Raw genomic sequence first — 26,725 nt, 5'->3', positions numbered from 1 at the left:
TAAAGGGTAGGTAACTCTGATTTAAATGGCTTGCTTTTGGATTACCTCCCTTACTATCTTAGTGCGCTACTTCCGGTAACAATATTTGTAAATGTCGTAATCTGCGACATCTGTTTATAACGCATTACGGTGTGTTTTGTATTTTTCTGGGTGTATTTAGTGCGTATTGTTGTTCATGACTCCTTAAATGTGAGTAAACCTACTTTGTTTTGATTATGTATGGATCCTTGTTGCGATTTGTTTGAATCATTAAACATGTCAGATTTATTATATTGGCAAGCAACGACTCACTTCGATGGTTTTATTTTTAACAGTAGACCATAAGAGAATAAGTGAACCTACGTCATTGTTAAAAATGTTTTCAGAAATATATTTAAAGCAGAAATACGATCTTCCAAATACTCTGTCACTACAGTGTGTTATAGTTGAAAACACCCACACGTTTTTCAAAAACTCCTTCACTCCTTGTTCAGTTTGGGCCTACCTTTAGAATACAGAACCGCAAAATTTAAATAGATGCTCTTTTGCATAATTGTAGGTGATTAGGGTTAGGTTAGGGTTAGGATTAAGGTGGGTTAGGTTAGGTACACCTAGCCCTAACGTCCATAGAAGTCGTGGTGTTGTATGCTAAAGGTGCACCTGAATATGGAATAAAGTGTTGTATACAGCTACTAAAAATGTGACATATCCACAAGCAGACATATTCGCTGACAAAAGAAACATATCACTAAAAAGTGTGGGTTTTGTTACTCATGCTAAATTGGTCATTAGCATGATTATTTCACCAACCGTAAAACGCTAGCCCATCTACTTTTTACTGTCAGATATAATGTACCTGTTAGAAAAAATTGCAAGGTGACTGCTGAAGGGATACTGAGCCAGGACAATTCCAGGGGACTGCTTTTTCCCCCGTAACTATCAAAGAATTCTTGAGAGGTTTGCAATCTCTGTGGAGCCACCCACAAATGCTATTACAATAAGTATAACTCGTATATTTCTACATTGATAAACAAAGATGACTGATAAGAAATGAACACAATTTGAAGTTTAACTTCATCTGCCAGTGGTACAAAATGCTAAGACTGAAAAAGGGCAAAATCAGGTTTTCCATATTTGCATTCTCTTAAAATGTTATTTAGTTAGACAGCAGTGAGCAGTTGTTTTTACACAGGCACTTTACAACAGACTGTGGGTGTATTTAGTGTTCGTTAGTATATCTGCATACATAAACTCTACCTTTTGACACATCTGTTGTGAACGATAAAAGTAATTAATCAATCATTGTGTTATTGGCTAATCCACAAAAGCACAAGCACAAAACATTAATAGGTCTATATCTGGTCCATTTAGTCTACTTATTCTTCCTACATGTCTGTGGTAGTTTCAGTCATAGGAACATGAATGAAAAGAAACAGTGCAGCACTCTACTGCTTGGTGTATCAGTTATGTAATACTGTAGTCATTTTTAGTTATTTAGTTTAGTTATTTATATAGTGTAGAATCTGTTGTGGTTGTTGTATAATAATTTTCTTTGTTTTTGCATGAACAGTGAGTACTCATGACAACAATGTCATACAGGTAAGTGGAACTGTGTTATTGGTCTGTGATTGGTCACTGTAATATGCAAAAAGCCATCACATAATCATGTACTTGTCTGGACATTCCTGTTGGCTCTTCAGAAGTGGCTTAACAGAAATTGTCTCCTTTTTATGCAAGTCATTTTATGTAAAGTTAAAGGGGCACTGATGCAGAGCAATATCTGTGGACTGGTTGCTCTTTTTGTTACCCATATGATGTCTCAGAATGCATGACTGGTTTTAGACCTCTGCTGTGCCACATTATTTCATTATTATGAAAACAAATGAAACAATTTGGAATTAAATCATCCGCCAGTGGTCACAAACTGTTAGGAAAATTAATGAAGTCAAAATTTATATTTTTTTCAAGTTTGTCATCACATCTGTGTGCATTTTGAAAGTTCATAAAACAGCACACATTCTGCTTATACTTATTTTTCATTTATAACATGATTGTACCATCTAAACATTGTATAGACTGCCCATGTGAATCATTTCACACACCCTATGTGCGACCTAGTGTATGTTGTCTGTAATACAGATTCAGCTGAATGCTACAACATATGAATTCTGAAGTTATAGCAACAATGTCAGACTGTTACCTTTTTCAGGAATGTACCCATCATAAAAGAACAATATGCCTTTCATATGCAGCTGGTAATATTAATGCTGCTGTATGCCATGCGTCTGTCAACACTCTAATATGCAAAAAGTGATACATCGTTTCAGGTTTCTCACTATTGTGTATATAGTCTATAATCTCATTGGTCACCTAAGAAACCAATGACCTTGCACACCTGGAAACTAATTATGTCTACCATTCCAGCCAATAATGAACAATCAGTCATGTACTGGTAGTTTATTCTTTGAAGGAAGGATGTTGTTTTTACATTTGCACTTCACGACATGGTGTAGTCAGTATAGATTTGTAAATCTACACACATAAACACTGCCTTTTGACAAAGATAGAAGTAATTAATCAGTCAGTGTGTTATTGGTAAATCCTTTGATTGATGTTTGTTTTTGTAACTCAGCTGATAAACCTTGCATCACTTACATGCACATATCACATAACATGTATTTCGTTTGGCACATCAGACCTTATAATGGTAGAAAGGAACCTTTGTTGAGTAATCTGAGTGGTGTTACCACTAATCATACCTGTCATAAATTCATTTACTGACCATCAAGTGAATGATGACACATGACATGTGTAGGCTTATACCACCAAACACGGGTTACAGCAAGGGAGACATAATCACTGTATTGCATGCAGCCTGGGAACATTTATCATGCTTATGGACTCGGTATCAGTGCCCCTTTAAAGCTATAGTGGAAAACTGTCATGCATTTTACCTAGGAATGCATGGTAACACCGCACTATGTTTTACGAACAAAAGATATTGTTATATGTTCCTGAAAACAGGTACATTGGGAAAAAATATAAAGTTTCTTTCATAATTTCAATGGTTTAAGTTAAAATATACTCAGAATTTCATTCAGCTATGATATTTTCCCTTGTAATTAATTGACTTAACAGTATTTCAGACTCAGATTCATAGGGTAATGCTTATAACTATGTATCCTCGATAGACAGAGCTGCTAAATCCATGATATTTGTCATAGTGTCGAAGGTGAGAACAATGACTTGTGACTTCAGGTGAATGATGGACTGAAGTATCCATGTCGATTGAGGTGAAAATGCCACTCTTCAGGAAGCAAAGTGAAAAAGGGAAGAAGCGACAGGAGAGACAGGAGTATTTGGTGAGACTAGTAGCCTGATGGCTGTAGAAGCTGTACTTATCATTTTTAGGTGATCTAGAAATTCAATCCAACTCATCATAGCAAATCACACATAGAAAATGTTCATGTATAATGTTTTGGGGATTATACCTGTAGGAATTCAAGTCTAGTCACAGCATGTATTAATCTTATTTTATAGATAGTGTGTCTCATATGACCAGGGTCACTAGGGATGTCATGATATATCAGTTTTATGAATCGATACATATCTAGATACCCATGTCACGATTTGAGACATATTATGATACCTGTTTTTGTGGCATTATTGCATAAATTTAGTTACATTTTGAACATTAATATTTCATATTTTGTAATTGTCCATGATATGATCAACATTTTTATTCTCAGAGATCAAAACATTTTAATTTCCCATCTTTGTGTATGAAAAATAATCATTTATAACTCTAATAACGTCAAAAAACAATTGCAGAATCTAAATGACACATCAACATATTTGAACTGACACATTCAAAACTAAATATCGTATCGTTTTGTATCATGGTATCCCAACTGGTCAGCGACATTTAACAACTAGAAGTTTGTGATATTTTTTAAATCTATCTTTGGAATCCCTTTTTCCACTGGCTTAGACTTCAGAATATGTGCCATGGCATGACATCAGTGTTTTTAAGAGTGATTCACTGTGCTTAGTGTGCTGTTGTTTGAGGACATACGTTTACTTTTAGGCCCAGGATAATCCAGAGCCAACGTTTGATCTGTCAGCATGTGAGATAAGTCAGGTAAGTTTTGTCCTCCTCCTCCTCCTACCCTTACTTACAATTATGTTTTATACCACGCCCAACACTTTGTTCCATTTTCCTGCATGGCACACATGCACTGTTGCTGTTAAATATTACTACGTACAATTTTTTGAGGAATAACAATATACAGTGGCACCCCAGAAATAAAATGCCAGTTAAGACAGGGTGCCAGACAGTGACAATCATTTTCCGACATGGCTGCCATTTACACTCATCAACCTCTATCTTTATATCTGACACATCGCTCACTTTAAAACAGTTACTACAATCCCCCAGTGTGTATAAAGCAGTAATCCTACAAGCATTTGATTCACAGTGCAATCACTACTTCCTCATTATCTAGTGTGCCAAGAGGATTAGTCAGTGTATTTTATTATGGGTTGGACTGATTGATTGGAGTGCTCATACCCATGCTGGATTAGATAGTGTTAATTACAGTTCAAGTTGCTGGTTGTAGTAGTATATTACCTCTATGATGGAACATCATGGCAGGTCATTTTTATTTAGAGTTAAATCTTGTGTTGTTCCATTGTAGATTCCTTCAGGAGTGTTTGCAAGATGCAAGATTCTGCAGAAAGAAGTAAGTCACAGACCAGTGTTTGTTGTAAACATCAATGAGACCATCATGGACGGGTTACAGATCACACAGCACGCCAGTCTCTACTGTTAACTTTTATCTGCCTATTGTTCATTCATAGCTATCCTCATGTCCCAATTGCATAGATCGAAGCAGTTGTTGGTCACTGGATTGTCTGGTCCAGACATGATTATTTACAGACCATGGCTATTTAGCTGGAATATTGCTGAGTGCGGTGTAACACTAAACTAACTCACTCATTCATAGCTTTAGTTTAAACATACTGCTGGAAGATGAACTGATTCACCAGCTTGCAAGAATATCACTTATAGGAATAGGACTTTAACTTTGCACTGCCTTGTTTCCTTAAGTATTTTAAGTGTGAAGACTTTATATATGTTATAATAAGGACTGAATTCACTCTACTATGTGTACAGTATTCAACACTTAAATAATAAACTGTTTTATGATGTCTCAATTCACAACAAGGTGTCTCAGGTGGCCCTGTGTCTGAAGACATAAGTAACCTCCCTTTGCCATGTCAGGATATGCCATTCAGGGGTAGACAAACTTCATCACCGTTGTGATCCTTTGCTCATATTGTCCTATATGCTTGGATTTCACAACAGTGAAAAACAACAACAACACCTGCATCACTTCTAGTTTTATTTCACCGTTATTCCACAATGCTGCCAGAATGCTGACATGTGGTGCAGACAGTTCAGACTCGTCTCAGTTACTGGCCCTGGTAAGATGAATGGTTTCCCTGTTCTTCACAGGCTCTGCTGCTGCATGACAACTGGCTGGGTTCCATCTCAGGGGGAAAATTCTCGGATCTGATCACACTCAGGGTATATACACCATATAGTTTGTCTGTCAATATTGACCTTCTGACTGTTTCATAAAATGACTACTGAAGAACTGAGTTTTGTTTGGAAAGATCCAATCGAAAGTTTGATTGTTTTTCCTTATCCTGACTCGTGCTCATTATGCTGATCTCCTTCTTCAATGCGAATGATGGTGAAGCCCTCAATGCCCATCTTCAAGGGAACGACAAGGGATTCACGTGTTCCACTATCATTCGCATAGATGAAGGAGATAAACATAACAAGCATGAGTCGGGACGTGTATAAAATATCAGTTTTACTTTAAAAGTTACATTTTGCCTTTTGTGCAGGTAGCAATGACTTACAACCAAGGAGAGTGATTAGTTACTCTGTGGCCTTGATTAAAGAAATCTGGTGTGACATTTTATGGCTTTTTACCCTCAAACACCGGTCATATAGAAACACAGGGTGAAGATGCCTTTTTGCAAAATTTGCACCCCTCTGTTGTCTATTGTGAATTTGACTTTGCAACCACATTCAAAACGGAGTCAAAATGATCGTTGGTAATAAAGCAAACTGATAGCTATGAGCTGGGAGTATCTGTCATTTTTGATGAATTGCAGTTTGCTATGGATACTTGGTCATCTGACAGAGACATGATTCAGTTTTGACACAATGGCATTAAATAAAACTCTTGTTAATACTGTATGTTTCAGGTGTTGGACGTTCACAACAATGAGATTAAGGTTATACCTGATGACATAGGAACACTTGTAAACTTACAGGTATGTCAGCTTGCTACATGTATTTAAGAAATAGAGTTCGTTCTACCACCATGTATAGTATAATAAAGCTCACTTTCGCCCTGAACTATTATAGTTAAAGCATGAGGAGGCTTGCGTCTATATAATAGTTCAGGGCAAAAGTGTGCTGTATTACGCAATACATGGTGATAGAACGAACTATATTTCTTTTCTACAAAGCCGTATTTAATAATTTCCATGCCTAATTTCGATTAATCTATGGCAGAAAACAAACGACGGTGTCTGTGACCTAAATTAGGAATCCCCGCACAGGGCTAACTGACGCTCTGTTCTTGTGACGTGTCAGCCCCCTACGTTAAGGCAAATGTTACTAGAGAAACAAACGATGGACAGTTTGGTGACAGTTTATGTTGGGGTTAAATATCTTCTCTAGATCAATTTAATTACATCTGTGATTCACTTAAACCATACACGTAATATTACTGTCTCATTTCTACTACCAACAAAAGTTTAGATCAGTACATTCAGCTGAAGCTGACTAGTCATGCGACATTCCACGATTGCATTGTGGGAATGTAAACATTGCAAACATGACTGTGTCTCTGTAAAATTTTGAGTCGAACTATGAGACATTTTATCCTTCTGAAAACATAAATGTAATGTTTCCACCAGTGATGTTAGCTGTGTGATGCAACTGCAAACCAAGAAACGGGATGCGACGAAGCAGTTTACTGTGGGAGACTGTATGAGGCGTTAACAAACTGACATCCATTGTGACGTCGGTTACATTGTGACATAATGCAAAAAAGTTCGATTACGAGTTCAGACCCTTGCTGCAACCCACTTTAGACCTGCCTTTATCATGTTACAACCATTGATTGGTTACACCATCTTTCTGTCATGTTCATCCTCTGTATATGTTGTTATCATTTCACAGGTATTGAATTTGGAGGGCAACAAGTTGAAGAAGATCCCAGATACAATAGGCGACCTCCGTTCACTTCAGACTCTGAACGTTAAAAGTATGAGTATTTTAATCATAATTACATGTATATTAATTATTGTATTCAATTCAAGTCTTTACATTAAGTATGAGTTCATAGTTCAGTAATTTCTAGTTACTTTTCTAGGTTTCAAAATTACTTGTTTTAGCTGAGACACTATTCTTAATTTATGAGGGGTGGGCAATGGGATAGGGTGGGGAGAGGAATATGGGGTGATGGTGATTTTAAGAGGGGTTACCCATTTTGTCCTGGGGAGGTAGGTTGGTTGATCAGTTTTGTACACATGTACTTGGGGTCATCAATTTTATACATATAATATTAAAAAATAATGCTTAGAAAGTAAGGGGTGGGAATGGAGGCATTTGATTTTGTTTGTGACATGCAGGGAGATCGCCTACTTTGTACATAAATTTTAGGGTGGGTCACTCATTGTATACTACCCGTCAAAAGTTTAGACTCACTTAATAAATAAATGGTTACAGCAAAGATTAATTGCACCGCTAACTTGAGGAAATAAACTGCAAACTTTGTGCAGATGAATTGCACAAGGAATTTGCATCAAATTGCTGAAAAGCATTTGCAAATATTGCGCACATAATATCTGCATCTGGGTGGAAAGCTTTCGTTAGGACTTCACCACCAGTTCCATCATTTCCATGCTACGAATTGATTCTACCATACATCAATTCATGTGTAAACCGTGCCTTTAACCACTTAGAACAGTTGACGGAAGTAAGTGGCTACATTTACACTTGTGATTTTGAACCTTTGATGGGTAGTATACATGCTTCTCCATAAAAATCATCATCACCCTCCTCTAGCACTATATTATGAAAGGTCTCTTATGGTATGCTGAACAAACTTCACATGTGTTGGAATTGGGTTATGTGTATAGCTTGTGCTACCACTTCTCAATATAATTAATTTCTCCAAAAGTGAAATTTCTGTTTTTATTGTTCAGTATACATTTATGTTGCTAATGACATGCTTAAATTATGTTCCTGGGAGATGAGATTCTGTCACGTTTGTATCTTAGTATCTTAATATCTCAGTATCTTAATATCAAGTCACAAGAACATAATTATTATTGATCTATCAAAATATTTCTTGCAGAGAACAAAATCAGCCATTTGCCTGACACAATATGTGAACTGCCTTGTTTACGGCTGCTGGACATCTCGGATAATGAAGTTACCTCCCTTCCTAAGAGGCTGTGTTACATCCGCACCCTAGAGACACTTGTACTCGATGCATCCCGTATGAAATACCCAGATAAAGGTGAGGATTTTTACGAGGATAGATCATTTCATATTCTTTCGCTGGATATTTTATAATATTCTAAATTGAATATTTCAGGCAAATATTTTTGCATCTGGTTTTAATCATAAGGAAATAATTGTGTTTGCAGAATGTATGAAGTTGTCATAACCATAGTAACATCACTGATAACCAGGGCCTAGATTTTCAAAGTTCTCTTAGCGTTAAGATAGTCGTAGGTGCCATACATTAACATTAATTTATGACTATCTTAGTGCTGATAGAGCTTTGAAAATCCAGGCCCAGTTTGATAATAACAACAAGATTATTTATGACATATTTCATTGATTTTGCAGTTTTTGTCAGTCATGTATGTTACACTTTTGCTATATTTTTATACACTGTTACTAAATGTGAAGCTGTTTGTAAAGGATGTTTAACCATCATTCATTGTGTGTGTGTTTTGTAATTGTTTGGTTTACCAGTATGATACATGACTGACTGAAAAGACACCATGAGTATGAAGTGACTGATTTTATTGTTTTTCGCAGAGATCTGTAAGAAGGGGACAGAGGACACCATGAAGTTTCTATGCAGCGGTATGTTGTTCTCTTCCAGTTTTTCTTTTTCAGTGCTTTGTCTGTCGGGAAGGTTAAATTCATCCCCAGTGTCCACGGCTGGTTGAGGTGTCAATTAAAATCAATCAGACTGTCAGATGACCCTGTTTATTGTGTGCATTATACTTTCGTTGTGGCATCAAAGATGTCATGCTGGGAACGATCATGATTGTTGTTGTGACAAGGGAGATAATCCAAACACTTCAGACCACTCATTTATTGACCTAATGTCATGCTCGTTGATATGTAGCTTGTTTTGACTATTACTGTTGTGTGACTTCCAGAGAATGGACTTGATTACCAGCCCCCCTCCAACTTCCTGCTGAACATCCTTGAGCCCCCAAAACCAGTTGCCTCGTCCTGGAGCAGCAACTCACTCAAGGCCTATCAGGAGGAGGCCAAGATGATGGTACCCTACTTCATAGATTTATCTTGGCTTAGAGACTAAGTGCCTTTGCCAGGCAAATCAGGAAAAATAACCAAATGAATATTTCTGCAAAATTGGGAATTGTTTAAACCCTCATTTTCTTATGTTCAAAGGTATTTCCAGATTGTGCCAAATGCAATACAGCTTCTTTTTTAGTCCTGTTGCGAGTGGAAAAAATTTACCTCCACAGAGCCGTGATATTAGTTCAGCTGTTATACTGTGATTATCATGTATCGGGAAAGTCTTACTTCAAGTTAGGAATTTTAGGGGTTTCTTATTTGCTTATTTCTTATTAGGGTCGAATATCAGGATTTCTCTTTGGTAGAAAGAGATAATATTAGTAGCTGGTTGTTTACAGTTACACACAATTGTCATTCAGCTGGAATATGTCTGACTGTTGTGTGAAATACTTTACAAACGAAGCTCATTTTGTGATGCCATTTTTACCCATATTTCAGAAATCATTGGAACAGTATCAAGATGTGGTGGTAAGTATTTGCCTGCTGTCAACACACATTCTGAATCACAGCAGGATAACATTGAATGGAATGAGATTCTTGAGGTAAAATTAAAACTTAAACTATAATTTGGAGACAGACTGCAACCGAATTTCCCCCTTTCTCCTGCACAACTTGCCCAAACCCCACACCTAGGACAGCAGTCCCCAAAAAGCATGCAGCTGACCCCTAGACTAACCAACAGTTTGTGCTTTAGTATTTGTGTTACTACTGAGTCTTTGTCTCTTTGCTTTACCAAGGAACAGCCTACAAATATAGCATGTTACAAATATAGCATGTTACAAATATAGCATGCTACAAATATAGCATGCTACGAATATAGCATGTTACAAATATAGCATGTTACAAATATAGCATGTTACAAATATAGCATGCTACGAATATAGCATGTTACAAATATAGCATGTTACAAGTATAGCATGCTACGAATATAGCATGTTACAAATATAGCATGCTACAAATATAGCATGTTACAAATATAGCATGTTACAAATATAGCATGCTACAAATATAGCATGCTACGAATATAGCATGTTACAAATATAGCATGTTACAAATATAGCATGCTACGAATATAGCATGTTACAAATATAGCATGCTACAAATATAGCATGCTACAAATATAGCATGTTACAAATATAGCATGTTACAAGTATAGCATGCTACAAATATAGCATGCTACACATACAGGAAGTTAACAAATGTATTCTTCAAGCTCTTAATGCTACAAATATAGCATGCTACAAATATAGCATACTACAAATACAGGAAGTAAACATATGTATTCCCCAGGCTATTAATATCTATAATCTGTGTATTGTCTGTGAGAATATATACTTTGGGCACATTCGTAATCACTACTTCATATGGGAAATGGTATTATTTCATCCATCAATTTTATCACTAACATTGCACAGAATTTGTACCACTTAAGTCAATAGATTGCACCCTTAAAAAATATATGGTAAATGAACTGGACAACTGTTATGAGGAAGGGAAGTCAACAAGTATATTTAAACTGGCACTGAAAGTATGGATAATGCTGCCACTCAGTTCTTCAATTTGGTTAGATTGATTTTATTAGAATGATGCAAAAAAAACAACGAAATGTGATTGTGATGTCTGGAGGCTATATCCAAAGGCTTTAACAATGGATTGCAATTGTTGAGTCTCCAAGAGCAATTAGTCAATGTAGATATGAAAAACTATTGATGTATTGATAATATGTATGATAATATATATGATAATCTGACTATCGGTAGTTGTAGTAATTGACCTCCATTGATAAATGCACAGTGCAAAATACAGGAAGTACCAGATTGGTTCACTTTTATATTAACAGTTATATGCCCCGTCACCTCTTAAACTTTATCTGGATTTCAAGAAAACTATTGAAATAGTTGTCTCCCCTTCAATAGTCCCCCTCAGTTTATCCTGAAACAGCTGAGATATGATACTCTATAATCAAGGGTGGATGTAATTCAGACATATCTGTGACTGTGCAGGACAAGAAGCGAGAAGACAGGACGTACCTGGAGAAGATGCTGCGAGAGGAACAGGAAGTTCAAGCCATAATGGCCGCCAAGGTCATGTCACAGAAACAGAACCTTGTAGATGCCATTGCCAAGGTCAGTGTAGTGTGGTGACTGCTTGCCTGTCAGAATGTTTAATGTCTTGTAACATGGACAGAGTTAGTGAGGCTTTATGTCTCTTTGAACAATGTCAGTTCTATCATGACTCATGTGGGAGCCAAGTTTCACGTGATACAAGTCTAAGACGTTTGCAGCTCCAAACTCATGAGTTTATGCTCACAAACCTAGAAAAATAATAGTCAGGTGGAACTGCAGGGCTGAAAATGTGCTATAGTATTCTGCACGTCGTCCTATAAGCAAAATATTCTAATATACGATATTGAATGCCATGTCACCTCACCTCACCCATGGGACTCTGTGGATTTATGTATCTGATGACTTCAGTGATCATGTTTTAGTTACCATATGGCTGACTAGAACTCCTGACTGACTCACTCACTCACGATGCATGCCATTACAGTATGTGCTGAAGTTGTCCAGACCACAGGGTCACCTGCACTGTATTCATATGTAGAACCCAGATATTCTAATCTCTGCATTTGTAGCTGGAAATCATTGTTCATAACATTGACCACTGGTATACACGTTGCCGGTGTTTGTTATGTAGCTGGAATATTGTTCATGCCACTCACTCGCTCACTCACTCACTCACTCACTCACTCACTCACTCACTCACTCACTCACTCACTCACTCAGTTAAGGTTGAAGTTGTGAATGTGATCAGCTGTTCAGTAAGTTAGTGATGAGACCGTGGTGATACAGAAAATGACTTGGTCCTGATTGGTCCTGAGAATTCAGTGATGGAACTGTGGTGATCTTGGTGATGCACATTGTCCTTGTTCAGTATCACTTGTGCTACTTTCAATGTCTTGTGTGTGACAGGACCAAGAGCGAATCTTAGATGGCTTGACTCAACTCAGTGAGAAGAAGGTGATGGAAAGAGAAATGATGTTTGGGGAACTGAAGGAAGGTACAGTGCTGTGTATTTGTGTATTTCCAATATCCATGACAGCGTTTCTCTGTTTCCCTGATTGTGTCCTGTACTGTTGTCTGGTTTCCCTTGACTGTTGTCCAGTTTCCCTGACTGTGTTGTCCTGTTTCGCTTGACTGTTGTCCTGATTCCGTGACTATGTTGTCCTGTTTCCCTGACTATGTTGTCCTGTTTCCATGACTATGTTGTCCTGTTTCCATGACTATGTTGTCCTGTTTCCCTTGACATTGTTGTCCTGTTTCCCTGACTGTGTTGTCCTGTTTCCCTTGACATTGTTGTCCTGTTTCCCTGACTGTGTTGTCCTGTTTCCCTTGACATTGTTGTCCTGTTTCCCTGACTATGATGTCCTGTTTCCCTGACTATGTTGTCCTGTTTCCTTGACATTGTTGTCCTGTTTCCCTGACTATGATGTCCTGTTTCCCTGACTATGTTGTCCTGTTTCCTTGACATTGTTGTCCTGTTTCCATGACTATGTTGTCCTGTTTCCATGACTATGTTGTCCTGTTTCCCTTGACATTGTTGTCCTGTTTCCCTGACTGTGTTGTCCTGTTTCCCTTGACATTGTTGTCCTGTTTCCCTGACTGTGTTGTCCTGTTTCCCTTGACATTGTTGTCCTGTTTCCCTGACTATGATGTCCTGTTTCCCTGACTGTGTTGTCCTGTTTCGCTTGACTGTTGTCCTGATTCCGTGACTATGTTGTCCTGTTTCCCTGACTATGTTGTCCTGTTTCCCTGACTATGTTGTCCTGTTTCCATGACTATGTTGTCCTGTTTCCCTTGACATTGTTGTCCTGTTTCCCTGACTGTGTTGTCCTGTTTCCCTTGACATTGTTGTCCTGTTTCCCTGACTGTGTTGTCCTGTTTCCCTGACTATGATGTCCTGTTTCCCTGACTATGTTGTCCTGTTTCCCTTGACATTGTTGTCCTGTTTCCCTGACTGTGTTGTCCTGTTTCCCTGACTATGATGTCCTGTTTCCCTGACTATGTTGTCCTGTTTCCTTGACATTGTTGTCCTGTTTCCTTGACATTGTTGTCCTGTTTCCCTTGACATTGTTGTCCTCTTTCCCTGACTACGTTGTCCTGTTTCCCTTGACATTGTTGTCCTGTTTCCTTGACATTGTTGTCCTGTTTCCCTGACTATGATGTCCTGTTTCCTTGACATTGTTGTCCTGTTTCCCTGACTATGTTGTCCTGTTTCCCTGACTGTGTTGTCCTGTTTCCCTTGACTGTTGTCCTGTTTCCCTGACTATGTTGTTCTGTTTCCCTGACCATGTTGCCCTGTTTCCCTGACTATATTGTCAAGTTTCCCTTGACATTGTTGTCCTGTTTCCCTGACTATGTTGTCCTGTTTCCCTTGACAGTGTTGTCTTGTTTCCCTGACTATGTTGTCTTGTTTTCCTGACTGTTTTCTTGTTTCACTGACTATTGTCGTGTCCCGTTTCCCTGACTGTTGTCTTGTTTCCCTGACTGTCGTCCTGTTTCCCTGACTGTTGTCCTGTTTTCCTGGCTGTTGTCTTGTTTCCCTGACTGTTATCTTGTCCTATTTCCCTGACTGTCGCCCTGTTTTCCTGACTGTTGTCTTGTTTCCCTGACTGTAGTCTTGTCCTGTTTCCCTGACTGTTGTCCTGTTTTCCTGACTGTTGTCTTGTTTCCCAGACTGTTGTCTTGTCCTGTTTTCCTGGTTGTTGTCTTGTTTCCCTGACTGCTGTCCTGTTTTCCTGACTGTTGTCTTGTTTCCCTGACTGTTGCCCTGTTGTTCTGATTGTTGTCCTGTTTTCCTGGCTGCTGTCTTGTTTCCCTCCTGACTGTTGTCCTGTTTTCCTGGCTGTTGTCTTGTCTTGTTTCCCTGACTGTTGTCTTGTTTCCCTGACTGTTGCCCTGTTGTTCTGATTGTTGTCCTGTTTTCCTGGCTGCTGTCTTGTTTCCCTCCTGACTGTTGTCCTGTTTCCCTGACTGTTGTCTTGTCTTGTTTCCCTGACTGTTGTCTTGTTTCCCTGACTGTTGTCTTGTCCCATTTTCCTGATTGTTGTCCGGTTTTCCTGACTGTTGTCTTGTTTTCCTGACTGTTGTCCTGTTTTCCTGGCTGTTGTCTTGTTTCCCTGACTGTTGTCTTGTGTTGTTTCCCTGACTTTTGGCTTGTTTCCCTGACTGTTGTCCTGTTTCGTTTCCCTGACCGTTGTCCTGTTTTCCTGGCTGTTGGCTTATTTCCCTTACTGTTGTCCTGTTTTCCTGGCTGTTAGCTTGTTTCCCTGACTGTTGTCCTGTTTTCCTGGCTGTTGGCTTATTTCCCTGACTGTTGTCCTGTTTTCCTGGCTGTTAACTTGTTTCCCTGACTATTGTCCTGTTTTCCTGACTGTTGTCTTGTTTCCCTGGCTGTTGTCTTGTTTTCCTGTTGTCCTGTTTCCCTGACTGTTGTCTTGTTTTCCTGTTGTCCTGGTTCCCTGACTGTTGTCTTGTTTCCCTGACTGTTGTCTTGTTTCCCTGACTGTTGTCTTGTTTCCCTGACTGTTGTCCTGTTTTCCTGACGGTTGTCCCGTTTCCCCGACTGTTGTCTTGTTTTCCTGTTGTCTTGTTTCCCTAACTGTATTTGTGTTGGGTTCCTGACAGTTTTCACCTTTCCATTTAATAGTCTTTTTACTTCGTAACTTGGTTGACCTTAGTCATAATAACAGTTATCGATGAGACAGCCGGAAATTCACAATCAACCATGATATTGCTGGTATATTTGTAAAAGCGAGGTAAAATCATATTGACTCTGTGCCACTTCCTTGTGTTGTAGTGGAGAAGAGTGCTGATGAGCTGCTGGTTCACCTACTGGACATGACTGAGAAGGCCAAGAAGACGGAGGAACTCCTGGATGAACTGGAGCAGGAGAGGTGCAGTTTCTTAACATCTCTTACAATACAAAAGCCTTTCAGAACCATTCATTTGTACTTTTTTCACAATTTAGGAAAATGAGACTATCTGGAATCCTTCGAGGAGAGTGAAAGAGGGTCTGTTTGATAATATTTCAGGAATGCAGATCTAGGTTTGTTTGATTAGCTGAATGTTTGTTACAGGGGTGCTGATATCTGTTTGATTAATTTAGCATGAAGCATGAAGTTCTGCCTGATTCTTGAATGTCTGCTGTTGGTGTGTGAAGTGAAAGGCAATGTCTTTAATCAATGCAGCAGTTGTTATGTTAAGCTGAAGGAAAATATTTATTTTTCCAGGTCCTGACTCATGCTTAATTGCTTGTCTCCCTCCTCCATTCAAAAGTCAGTGGAACACCTAAAATTCCTTAGTGTTCCCTTTCTTTGAAAGAGGATGTATAATCACACTCACCCACATGTAGCCTCTGTTTCCTCTATGTTTTGGCGCCAGTATTGGTCACAAGGTAAGACGGTATCCATCAGTCATGTTTGGTAAGGCTAATGATTGCCAAAGACCTTTGTACAGATTACTACATCTTATGTTTGTAAATCCAGCAATTTGATGCACGTGACTCAGGTGCATAACTCTGATTTGCTGACGGACGCTGTTCTGACTAAGAAGAGATCTATGTCAAGGTAATCATCCGTGTAATCGATCTAAATCATCTTCAGCATTGAAGAAAAAGACGTCATCATCTACTACATCAAAGGCTTGTTCCTTCACACAAGATATTGTGACTCTGGGCAAAGTGGAGATATTTGATGAACCACCCATACTTCTTCCAGAGGTACCTCTCACCAACAGATCACAACCTGCCTCTAAGGCAAGGGCCTCATCTTCAACATCTGTGCAACATAAATCATCGGATGATTTACCTTCGATGCAGACATCTTCAACAAAGGATGGATTTACATTTTGAAGATGCACGCAAGGAATTATGTTCTGAAGATTAATGCTTGAAGGTTGCGCGATGCAACATAAGTTACAATTATACACCACTGTGCAAGGAATCATGTAGGGTTACTCGTCATGAATCCTTAGATGAATTCTTGGATGAAGCAGCAGAGGTTATTTTCTCTGATGCAGAAGTAACTTTGTGGATAGCCAATGGATTGGATTCAGATCCTCTGTTGAAGGAATCTAACAAAGCTTTCACTTACAGGATGGTTAATGAGGAATGTGATACACTCACAGCACCTCCCATCGATCATATCTCCATTTTACCGGACAGTCTCAACACAGCCTTCAACAAAGGTATCAAAGCCAACATGTACCACTCTCTAACCTGAAAAGGTTTCCTTTACACCACATGGAACCCTTCTTGAAGTCTCTGGAGATTGACAAAGACTAAAAGACTATAAGCTTATCAATGGATTGCATGTTATAAAGTGGATGACAAGAAGTTAGCTCAACCAGACATCCCTACTTATCGTACCTGTTATGGTCTGGCTAGATCTAGAGCTTTTAATGAAGCATTGATATCTAGATTCAAGAATTCAAGTTCAGAGAAGATCAGGTTCGTATCTCAGATAATTTAGGCAGGATACAAGATACATCTAAAGGCCATTCTGCTGCTTACCAGCACACCACTGATGTTCAGCTATGCTGCAAATAAGATTCAGAAATGGGAAGAAGCCATTATGTCTCAACTAGACAAGAACGCAGTCAAAGAAATAAAGCTGGATCATCTCATTCTAGGGTTCTATTCCCCATTTTTCCAGGTACCGAAGAAGAGCTCCAGAGCTCCGACTCATTTACAACTTGAGGAAATTCAATCAGGATTATCTACTCACACCGGAACATTTTCATATGATTCACCGTCAACAACTATGCCACCTTGCTCATCCACACGATTACATAGCCAGCATAGACCTTCGGGATGCATAGTTGCATATTCTGATACATCTACATTCAAGCAAGTACCCAAGATTCCTGGTCAGAGGCCATTATTTTCAATGGAAGGTCCTACCATTTGGAATATTGTTGGCCACCTGGTTGTTTACGAGGGTAGCAATGGCTATAATAACTCTACATTGTTGAGGGCTTCGCAGTGACTTCTGTCTGGATGATGGGATTCAAGTGCAAGAAGAAGTCCGTCAACTCAGACAACAACTCAACTTCACCATCAGACTACTAGTTCAGCTAGGAAGGATAGTCAGTCTACTAATGTCGGCATTAGAACTGAAACAGGATCTGCTGTTTCTAAGAATATGGTTCATCACAACCGTCAACCGTATACTGTTGCCGAATGATTGGAGGATCAAGATTCAAACTGGAATATCGCAGGCACTGCTCCCTCACTCTATTGAAACTATAAGGCTGGCAATACCTTCTAGGACTGCTAACCTCAGCCAAGAACATGACACGCAGGCATATTACATAAACAAACAAGGATCAACGAGATTGTTAACCCTGCTTCAACTGACTTTTTAACTATTCGACTATAGTCGATGAGTTGAACATTTACATAAAACCATATTATATTCCAGGAGCAGACATTCTTGCAGACACCCTCTCTCATTTGAGCCAACCATCTCCAACAGAGTGGATGCTGCACCAAGAAATGTTTCAGCTCATCACTCGGATGACAGGATCTCCACTTACCGATCTTTTCGCAACTCGGTTCAACAAATCATATAAAAACGTTTGTTTCTCCAGTCCCAGATGTTCTAGCCATTGCAGCCCGTATGTCTGGATGTCAGAAATTCATGCATTAGATTTCGTATGAACTCTGTTCAACTCCACAAATCCTGATATGGTGATCTTGGGACTACGTTTGGATTTCATCGCTAAAAGTCAGTTGCAAGGTCAACCTGACAGACAGTTTCCTATTCCTGTGTTATCCATAGTGCTCGGACCACATGATAAGCAGAATTTATCTTTGTGTCCAGTTAGAGATCTCAATGGACACAAACAAGGAAATTTAAGCATCTGTTTATTGTGTTGTCTACACAGACATCTACAGAACCTTCACAAACGACAGTGTTAGTCTGGATGAGAACTGTAATTTTACAAGCATATAAAGCAGCAGGACTTGATCTGCTACAAGCCTCCAATCCACACGAACTAAGAGCTCTGACATCTACACACTCTTTACATGGAAATCACTCAATTACAATAATTATGTAGGGCTAGTTTGGGAATTCAGACATGGTGTTGGCAAATCACCATCTCGGAGATATTGCCATGGAGGACACGTCAGGCATTCACCAATTTGGCCTTCTCTCTGTGGCACGACAGTTAACAATTCCTCAAAGGCACTTAAAAATAGCTCACCCTTGTCATGTGACTTGTTTATACCTTTACTATCAAGGTGGTTAGTTGAGAGTCCATGTGCACAACAGGACAGACAGACATGTCTGATCATAAGCCCTGTATGTATTTGGATAACTTGTGGTACATGAACACATCTAGCACTAAGTTCTGATATACATGTATAACTAGCAAGACATTAGTTATATGGCCACATGCATAGGTCAGAATTATTTAACCGCATGGCTCCCTTCGAGGTATCGGATGGACTTTGGAAGAAACAGAATTACAGTGTCATTACAGTTCCCTTGGGGGATATTCAGGACGTTTGCAGGAAGAATGTATCCAAGAAGTGGCAACACACCACCATAAAAGTCATATACCGTAAGCAATTAAGCATGAGTCAGGATAAGGAAAAATATGTAATTATCTGAACAAAAGTGATATTTTATACTTTTCCTGACTCAACCTCCCCTTCATGGCACTTGGATTTCCCTGCAATTCCTAGTGTTTGGGCTACGATTTTTCAAGAGTGGCAAATATGGCCGGTCATGTGACCAATATTGGTGCCAATCATATAGGAAAGGAGACTACCAATGGTTGAGTGTGGTTATAGGTCCTCTTTTGAAGAACGGGAACATCAAGGTATTCCAATGTTCCACTAACTTTTGAACAGGAGAGGGAAACAGTCAAGCATGAGTCAGGATAAGATACCATTGTTACCATTATTGCAGGAGTGTGAAGGACGATCTGTTTGAGGTGAGGTGGGAAGAGTTTCAGACACTACGGAAGCAGGAAGTACTTCGTAAGTAAACACAGTTTGTTTACGTCTTACGGTCATCTGTATGTCCCCAGCAATCCATATTTGCTGCAATAGGTGACTAAATGGCTTAGTTGTCAGACTCTGTGAATTGGCTGACTGCTCATAATATTAGTCACGAGTTTATCTGATCCACTTTTGGTTCATGACAGACTGCCTTGATTTGAATAGCATATAGATGAATCCATGTTAAACAGCAAACATAATTTATGTTATTTCTACGGACCCTGAGATCTGACAACAGCTCACATTCACTAAAATTATTTTTTCATGATACTAGTTGTACAATGTTCTTGCCAATACACATACCAATCCAGGTCTCAGTTACATCTAACACTGATGTGTTGTAATGTTACGGATGTTCCTCAGGCCATTGTAAAAATGTTGCTACAGTTATACTTTGTTGAAGTATTTCAACTACACCTCTTTGGTCCAACTTGCATCACTACCCAGGAGCTGTGTAGATTCTAATACTGTTATGTTTTATTGTGGATGTTGCAGGAGCGATGAATTGGATCCTGCAGGATGATGAGGGGATGGAGAGACTGAGACAGGAGTATACCATCGACAAGGACACCCAGAACAAGAAGAACCTTGAACAGTCAGTAACAAAAACAGCACATATTCAGTCATGTGATAATCAGTTCCCAGTCACATGAATCTGGAACATGCTATGTGTAAATGAAAAATATCAGTTGATATGTAAAAGAACAGCAAAAGAAATGCAATTTTCGAAAGAAAATGAAATCTCAAAAGTAAGTGTTCATATCTATGTCCTCTATTTCAACACTTGGCAAAAGTCTGAATTGGATTTCTTTTGTTCTTCAGAATATATGGTTTAGTGAGTGAGTCAGTCAGTGTTGCAACTTGAGCTGCAAGAAAATGTAGATAATCTCCTTTTGAGTTATTTAGTTAGTTCCCAAACCTGGATGAGATGCAAGCCATCTCAGTACTTTCCAAGGAGAACAGATAACCAGTAGAGCTAGCAAGTTGTTTCAACTGACAGACACTTAATCCCCATTTGAAGGACTTTGTAGTCAGTTTTCTTATGTCAAAGAGTCAGAGACAAAGAAATAAAAGACCACCGCCATGTTGCAGTGGAGAGAGCATTTGCAAGGCAATCAAAGAGCTCAGGGGTTTGATTCCCATCCTCAGAGTACTGAAAGATGGCACTTGTTGCTATCCTTCATGGTACAAGGCAATGAGGAGATGAGGCATGAACTGGTCTTCTTAGAGTCTGTGTCAGAACATCATGGAAAATGAGGCATGTTATATCAGTGCACCAACACTGTTAGTAAGTTCAGTTTGGAATATGCAAGCATTCAGTGAAGCAGATACAATCATTTAAAGAGCAACCTTCCAAATGTAATGAAAAATGACATTAATTAAGCATGATGCTGTTAATTTTGTTGTCTGCATGCCTGTTTGGTTTGTTACGGTTAAGAATTTACCGTGACAAACTAAGTAAGAAATCCCCTCTGATCCGGCAAAACAGAACAAAGACAAGTCATAAACGTTCAAATAATGTATTATTATGCAACGAAAGCAAGGTATACAAAGTCACAAGTCAATTTCACAATGCTGATTACAAATACAATTCAAGAGAGACAAAAATCTAAGTCAATGGGTCACAAGATATATATAGTAGCAAACTCACCAAAGTCTTGGTGTGAGAGAGAACAGCTATACAGAATGTAAACACAGAGATCGATGTGACAGCAGATGATGTAGGTCAGGCCTTGACAGGTTTTCAAGCGTTGGCAGTAATATATCCTCCAATTAATATGAATGAGTGTCGCCCTCAAAACGGCAACCAGCCTTTTTATACATACTAAGTCATTTCCTGAAAGTTTGGGCACATAGGGCAATCGTCAACAGTGTAGAATGCCCTCGAATAAGTCTCCTGGAAGTAAACACATAGAAAAAACTAGGAGCAGATAAATTCCGGAAAACCAGAATCCTAAAAGTGTTGACCATCTATTAAAACGAAATGTGACCCATCATAATTATTATTCAAAACACTAAATGTTGTGACCCAATAATAATTATTACTTAATTAATAACAAAATATACAGAAAATACACACTCGTAACTGGCTATATAGTGTATTTAGTGCTCTATTTTCTGATTGTCACCAGAGAGACGCTGATAGCTGGAGATCAGGTGGAGAGCTGTCTTTACCACCGACAGATCCATCAGAAGGTTGTCATGGAAACGGTAGCTGAACAGGTGGGCTCTTTTATCTGGTTCCTTAAAAGAATCAGTAATTCAAAATCAGGAAATATTTGTTGGGAAATCAGTGTCCGCCAATTACTATACATACAAGTAATTTGTGGAATGTTGATTTGAATGTTACAAAACATTTGAAGCTTGTGAAGTATAGACTTTATATTGTTTAATTGTTTTGAAGAATGAATAAAGATAAAGAATTTTTACTTTATGCAGCATTAGCAATCTTCCAGCTGTTTGCTGCAATGTTTTCAAGAGGTCACCTGGGTTAGGCGTGAGAATCCCAGCATTCTGTTGCTTTCTGTAAGAGACAAGCAAGCTTTATTAGGTAGAATTGCACATTGAAGTGGTGAATTGCTTGTCATCATACCACAAACTAATATGTACTAAATAAATGTTCTTCCCCCCTTAAGGAGCAACTACAGAAGCAAGCATTTGAAGCCCTGCTGGTGGCCAAAGATGCCAAGAGCAACCGAATCAACAGCCAGATCAAGCTGATCGAGGAGCAGTTGATACAGCTCACTCTCGTGGAGCAAGAACGCAAGGATGCACGGGCAGAGATGGAGTTGGTACGTAGTGAGCACGTCAATATTGGCCAGTACTCCACTGTAAGCTGGTATGTAGATTCAGGTTAGTATTGGCCAGTACTCCACAGTAAGCTGGTATGTAGATTCAGGTCAATATTGGCCAGTACTCCACTGTAAGCTGGTATGTAGATTCAGGTCAATATTGACCAATATTCCCAGTTGAGGTGGGTTTGAATGTTGGATGGATACTTGTAAATATATAAATAATACCCCTTAATGTCTTGCCAACCAATAATCATCCTGTAGGACCTGTTTATGTTCAGAGAAACATGGTGAATTTGGGTTTCTGTTTACAGATAATTTACTCCTGTCACAATCTTTCACTCCATGTGTCATTGTTGATTTCCATTCGATGGCTTATCCTAGAGTGATGATATTTGATTGTAGAACCTGATAGCTGATAAGAGAATTGCATTGTCGGCGATGTTGGCACAGCTGTTGGAGGAGCGAGACATGAGGCAGGTGGAAATCAGGAAGAGGCTGGTATGTTGTCCACTTGTACAAGGCTCCTGTTGGGGAGTTGCAATTCTGTCAGCTGTCACATTTTGGGCCGTCTGTAGGTATTTGTATTCTAGGGAACAAAAAGGGACTACCATGCAGATTGTTAGAAGATTTCAGCCAATTACAATAGTCACTAATGTTTAAGTTGAGGCTCAACATTTGTTAACAGACTTTTTATGTTTGTGTTTCATCGAGTGTGTATGTGTTTCAGCAAGTGTCAGCAAGAGTTTCAGCAAAAGTGTTTGTTTCAGGAAGTGTGTTTGTGTTTCAGCTTGAGATGGAGGAGCGCCGGGAGACCGGACAGACAGATTACTGGCTGGTGCAGTACCAGCGTCTCATGGACAAAAAGCCACAGAGACTCATTGATAGTGTTAGTACTGTGCATGTGCTCATCCACAATTCTTTAACAGTTTCAAATCTGTAGATCTAGCAACTGCTTTATCAGTATTAAGGAATTTATAGTCATAAAGAAACCAATGCCATCTCTTTTGCTACAAATTGCAATTCAGAGTAGTGTCCCCTTGAAGTGCCAGGAACCTATGATTGTATATTTTAATTCCTTAATTGTTACTGTTTAGTGTTTCATAATGATAAAAACAATGTTTTTGCAAACTTGTATAATTGTTTTAAATTGCTTGAAATATTAAATCAGGTAAGTCATGTCTGTTTAAATGTAAACATGGTAACTGGGTTGTGTGTGTAACCATAGTAACTGTGTGTATAGGAGAACGCTCTGGAGGTGGAGGTGGTGAAAATTTTGCGGAAGTCAGGAGCAGATGACTACTTGCCTTTGTTTGCACGACACAAGATCACCATAGAAACCATTGTACAACTTACGGAGGATGATCTGAAACAGGTGAGATACGGATGAAGGTGTATTGGTGAAAACAATTTAGTTATTATTAAGATTCATGTGGTCATGGCTATGTACCCCTGTATTCTCAGATTGGTGTTCATGAAGTTGGCTTGCGGAAGGCTATCTTGCGCTATACAGAGGAGATGAGAGCAGAGAACAAACTAGGGGGGACAACTGTGGAGACACCAGCCAAGCAGGTTAATGTAAGTCCTGAATATCTGTAAACAGAACTGAACTGGAGATTTTCAAGTTTCATACTTTCTTTTCATCTGTCAAATTCTTTCAGATTAATTATAGCAATAGTGGGAAAGGATCAGATAGTTCTTAACATCTTCTGAGTACTATTCTTTTTCAATCAAGGTTGCATCAAGTGAACCATGAATGAGTCTTGGCTGCCCAATCTAAATAGAGGATCGTGGATTCTTCTGACGTTGTAGTCTTTCTAAAGCAGTTTGTAGAAAGAAATCCTATGACCTGATGATACAGGTTTTCTGTAGTACTGCAATGTGAACTATCCACAGTGATAAGATGGCACAAGCATGCACTTTTTTAAATTTGTGTTCAAGGCACAGGAATCAGTTATGCTGGTCTGAATTCTTCTGGCAAATTTTCTTGACAATTTAGAAGACCCATGCTAATTGACTCTATTGAAAATTCACTGACATGACTGCATTTTGTACAGATGTATTATCTTGGAATGAAAGATGTGAAATTGGAAGCCCTAACTATTCAGAATGTGAACATTTATCGATGTATAAAAGCTTACAACACTGAGGATTGGTGAGGCAGTCGGATAGCTTACAACACTGAGGATTGGTAAGGCAGTCGGATAGCCTAGTGGCTAAGATGTTCACTTGTCATGTCAAAGATCTACATTCGATTTCCACATGAGCACAATTTGTGAAGCCCATTTCTAGAGTTCCATGCCATGTTATTGCGGGAATATTGCTAAGACCAGTGTCAAACTAAACTCACTCTGTCACTGAGGATGACCCCAAGAGGTGGTATGGCTGATACTCATGCTGTCACTCAGTACTATGTCTTGCTAAGTTACTACTGCTGGCTGCTGCCCACCCTGGGTTTACTGCTAGGTAACCGTAGAACCTTTCCTCAAACACACAACAGAAGAACAACGTCACTGAGGGTGTCATGTACCCAATCCAAATCATGCACGAAGATGGACTAACCATCCAACTTACTGCTTACAGACGTCTGTGGAGGAGCCCTCATCCTCAACACGAGTCGAACCGTCTGCCCCAGAAGAGCCGGCTGCTGGCGCCATGTTTCAGAGACAGAGGTCCATCATCGCACGGGGGATGAACTCTGAGTGCTCCATTTGCCTGGAGAGAGAGGTAATTACGTCATGCTGATTGCGGGGTGATGGTACGGTAGCCTAGTAGTGTCTGAGTCTGGGGACCATATTACAGTATGTGTAAGTGGAGTGTCCATGCAACACTTTGTGTGAGTTGGGTGTCCATGTGACACTGTGAGTGGGTTAACCATGTTATACTGTGTCTGAGTGGGGTAACCATATTACAGTATGTTTGAGTTGGGTGTCCATGTGACAGTGTGAGTGGGTTAACCATGTTATACTGTGTCTGAGTGGGGTAACCATATTACAGTATGTTTGAGTGGGGTGTCCATGTGACAGTGTGAGTGGGTTAACCATGTTATACTGTGTCTGAGTGGGGTAACCATATTACAGTATGTTTGAGTGGGGTGTCCATGTGACAGTGTGAGTGGGGTAACCGTGTTATACTGTGTCTGAATGGAGTGTCCATGTGACATTTTGTGAGAGTGGGGTGTGCATGTGACAGTGTGAGTGGGTTAACCATGTTATACTGTGTCTGAGTGGGGTAACCATATTACAGTATGTTTGAGTGGGGTGTGCATGTGACAGTGTGAGTGGGGTAACCGTGTTATACTGTGTCTAAGTGGGATGTCCATGTGACACTTTGTGATAGTGGGGTAACCATGTTATACTGTGTCTGAGTGGGGTAACTATATTACAGTATGTTTGAGTGGGGGGTCCATGTGACAGTGTGAGTGAGAGTGTTTTGTGCGGGCTCCTTTGTATTATTTTTGGATGTTATTAGTGGACTGTTACAATGTTCAGGGCTAACCGTCTGACATGTTGTCCTTGCAGTCCCAAGTGATCTTCCTCAACTGCGGACATATTTGCTGCTGTGTCATGTGTTGTGGACCGCTGACCCTGTGTCCATTGTGTCGAGCACCGATTGTGCAGAAAATCAAGATTTCACAGCAGACAACATGAATGACCTTCCCCTCAGCAGCTCAGCAAAACCAGTTTCTCTTCCATATACAGGAACCTGTGGAGATGTATTGGAGCTATATTATTTTGTAATGGCGAACTGTAGCTTGTGGCCTTTTTGATTGTTTATTAATAGCTGTGATGAGTGTAGAGACCTAGGACCTTGGTAATTGCTGAAGTGACCTGACCTGCCACATGATTGAGGAAGATATACCAATTCCAGATCGTCTTTGTTATTTAAACAGTGGACCTAGAATAAAAGACATTATTGTTTTGTTTTTGTTTTTGCCTTGATGGATTGTACTCCATCCTTATTTGTTTCTCTTTCTTAAAAAAAAACAATCTGAGATATTGTCTTTACAATGAGAAATTTGATTGAAGCTGTGAAATACTGAAGGTCACTGACAGACTAGGTTTTGAGGCTCTTTTATTGTCTGTGATTAAACATAATAATGGAAAGGTAAGTTAAATATCTCTTTCTGTATTTTCCATTATTCTATCTGCAATGAATCCTAGGTTAATATTTTAAGTTAAATATCTGTTTTTGTATTTTCCATTATTATCCTATCTGCAATGAATCC

At 39.2% G+C, this 26,725-nt stretch overlaps 1 protein-coding gene across 2 annotated transcripts; it reads left to right on the top strand.

Annotated features, from left to right (window-relative positions):
* Window positions 1–55: 55 nt before the first annotated feature.
* Window positions 56–26,418, top strand: LOC137273212 (E3 ubiquitin-protein ligase LRSAM1-like). Of its 2 annotated transcripts, XM_067805713.1 has the most exons (25): window positions 56–189; window positions 1,550–1,578; window positions 3,238–3,341; window positions 4,067–4,120; window positions 4,677–4,721; window positions 5,498–5,569; window positions 6,262–6,330; window positions 7,247–7,331; window positions 8,427–8,591; window positions 9,122–9,169; window positions 9,472–9,596; window positions 10,073–10,102; window positions 11,638–11,760; window positions 12,607–12,694; window positions 15,494–15,590; window positions 19,614–19,684; window positions 20,201–20,300; window positions 21,838–21,928; window positions 22,342–22,497; window positions 22,903–22,998; window positions 23,288–23,386; window positions 23,741–23,872; window positions 23,962–24,075; window positions 25,081–25,224; window positions 26,019–26,418. In XM_067805713.1, exons 3-25 carry the CDS (start codon window positions 3,261–3,263, stop codon window positions 26,145–26,147), a joined length of 2,214 nt encoding a protein of 737 aa, XP_067661814.1. In that variant the 5' UTR covers window positions 56–189; window positions 1,550–1,578; window positions 3,238–3,260; the 3' UTR covers window positions 26,148–26,418. The 2 variants fall into 2 exon arrangements, with proteins under 2 accessions (XP_067661814.1, XP_067661815.1); XM_067805714.1 differs by lacking the exon at window positions 1,550–1,578 and having other exon boundaries at window positions 100–129; window positions 26,019–26,234.
* Window positions 26,419–26,725: the final 307 nt, after the last annotated feature.

The sequence above is a fragment of the Haliotis asinina genome, chromosome 2, assembly GCF_037392515.1.
Source record: "Haliotis asinina isolate JCU_RB_2024 chromosome 2, JCU_Hal_asi_v2, whole genome shotgun sequence".
Taxonomy (NCBI): domain Eukaryota; kingdom Metazoa; phylum Mollusca; class Gastropoda; order Lepetellida; family Haliotidae; genus Haliotis; species Haliotis asinina.
Note: the sequence above shows the minus strand (reverse complement) of the source record. Positions and strands in the feature narration are given on the sequence as shown.